This window comes from Penaeus monodon, chromosome 13, assembly GCF_015228065.2.
Source record: "Penaeus monodon isolate SGIC_2016 chromosome 13, NSTDA_Pmon_1, whole genome shotgun sequence".
Taxonomy (NCBI): Eukaryota; Metazoa; Arthropoda; class Malacostraca; order Decapoda; family Penaeidae; genus Penaeus; species Penaeus monodon.
In genome coordinates this window covers 22,915,485-22,917,984 of record NC_051398.1, presented here as the reverse complement: position 1 = coordinate 22,917,984, position 2,500 = coordinate 22,915,485, and the positions used below count along the sequence as shown (strand labels likewise).

At 33.9% G+C, this 2,500-nt stretch overlaps 1 protein-coding gene across 1 annotated transcript in view; it reads left to right on the top strand.

Moving 5' to 3' along the window:
• LOC119580192 (myeloid leukemia factor-like) overlaps positions 1 to 2,500 on the top strand; it is a gene marked incomplete at its 3' end in the record, with an annotated part of 60,332 nt that overhangs the window by 50,976 nt on the left and 6,856 nt on the right. The window contains 1 exon segment of the mRNA XM_037928187.1: positions 2,281 to 2,479. Coding sequence (XP_037784115.1) covers positions 2,281 to 2,479 — 199 coding nt within the window.

Here is a 2,500-nt window from a genome sequence, read left to right as displayed (position 1 = left end):
TTTTTCATTTTACAATGAAATACAATCAATATAGAATTCTAAATAAATCATAAAAGAAAAAGTGGCTCTTAAGGCAACCCTCATTGTTTCAACATCACTTGCTCCATTCAAAAAAGTTAAGGGACCATCCCAAATGAGGGGAAATAAGAATGAAGAAACTACCAAAGGACTGTTTGAGCCAAAACCGGTTTATTTCTTGGGAGGTACAAGGGCATAAGTGCCAACAGGTAAACTCCAGACACGGGTACAGGTACACCTATAGGGACTTTTACTTGTTGCAATCTTGCATATGGGATTTTATAATGACATTGCACATAGATATGAGTTTGTGAATGTCCAAAGAACATTTTTGTACCAATATCAGAAAATTTTTTAATCATTTATGAAGAAATATTTTCTGAATTTTTTTTCTTCAAAACTGTAGGTTTTGTGTACAGTTATACATGGAAATATACTTTCCATCGAGACTCCCTGGTAATATGTTTAGTTTATGTAGAGGTCTATATGTGTACCGAGTATGAAGCACTGATGATTAAAAATAAACGTATAACTAATGCTAATAATATTTCAATTTGGAAATCGATCCGCAAATTTGTTTTGATTTGAAATTTGTCTTTTCCATTGTAATGAACACTTCAATACGAGGGCCATCAAATGGTTGAAAATTTGAACTTTTGAAAAATAAGTGAAATATTGATTATTTTATGTTGAAGATGATAGTGCCCAATGATACCTGCTTTGAAATAAAAACTATGTGGAATTTTGAAATTGGTGTTATCGATTCACTTTGTAAAGAGTTCATGCAGCTAACACACCTTTTTCATGCATTTTCAGTAAAAAAAAAAATGCAAACTGAGGACGCTACTGTCGTAGGTACCATAAATATGGAAGATGCTGACCCCACCCAGGGGTCTGATCATATTGTTCACTTATTTGCAAAGATAATGTGTTGAAATGACTGAACGCCAACATTGTAATGGTTTTCCATGACCAACAGTCATTTTTTATAAATATCAATAAAGGAAACAATTTTATCTGGGGCAACTAGTATTTTTTCTTTATGAAAAAAATGGGTTTACTCCTATTAAATGAGGATGTTTAAAATGCTTAATCTTATGTGCATTTGTTTACATATATATCAACTTCTCAAAAATTAAAACTGCCCAGTGACCACCCCATTTCGAGTGTCAGGAAAATTCAATGGCCTTGGAAATTCTTGCCATAAAAGAATTCTACACATGTGCTTTCATAATTCTCAAATTTGAACCAATATGTTGTATTCAAGTTAGAATCGTAATCATATAACAATGTTGTACTGATACTGCCATCCACAGCTCTCCATTCCTTAAAAAAAAAAAAAAAAAAAAAAAAAAAAAAAAAAAAAAAAAAAAAGGAATATTCTAGCTCTACACCCCCCCCCCCAAAAAAAAGGGTGCCCCCCCTCCCCCCCACACACACACCAAAAGGGGGATGGCTGTTAAATTATAAATGAGACAAATCACAATTTTATACTCTATAACAGGCATAAGAAATAAATTGTATGTCTATGACCATTTTTTTTTTTTTTTTTTTATCAAATGAATGGAGCAAGGTAGGCTTTTCCGGGACAGTCCCCTTAACCACATACTGCCAGGGAAAATGCTGTGCTCATTTTTTTTTTTGTGAAATGTCTCTGCACATAGCTGGCTCTGCTAGTGCTTAGCCACAAAGGAGTCAATTAGTAGACCTTATGACCTTATCTAATTTCTCCTTTCCTTGAATTGGCAGGAAACACATGTTTTTTACGAATGCTACGAATATCGATGGTGTTATTTTTATTATAAACATTTTAATTATTATAATGTTATAAACATTAGTAACAGCAAAATAAGATAATGTAAAATATTTTTGCAAATAAAGGAAAATGGTAAACGGGCGAGACAGGCAGTACTTGTAATTGGCTCATTGGTGACTTAGTACAAGTGTAGCCATCTATGTGTAAAACCAATTAATAAAGTAAACTTGACAGTGGGCATGGCATGTGCGTACATGCCATGCCCATTGGCAGTGGGTTAATTAAGGGAGAGAGAGAGGGAAAGTGTCATTATGGAATACCATACTTCTCAGAAGGGTTCCTAAACAGGGAGAGGTATGAAATTACATCAAGTGCCCTGCATTTTTAGCATTTATAAATCTGAATGAAAAAATTTAGTAAGATTTGTTTAAATTTGACATAATTGAATTAAGTAGTGTATCCTTGCAATTTATCACTCATAGCTAATTTTTTTTTTTTTTTTCTAGCTATACCAGGCATCTGCTTCATCCCGTAGTGTGCCTGGTGGTGTAAGGGAAACAAGACGTACAATTAGTGATAGTCGATCAGGCACACGCAAAATGGCAATTGGTCATCATATTGGTGAGCGCTCCCATATTATAGAACGTGAGCAGTCAAGAGAAGGAAGCCTTGAAGAAAAACAAGAGTTCATAAACCTTGAGGAAGGTATAGTCCATTAAGATTTGT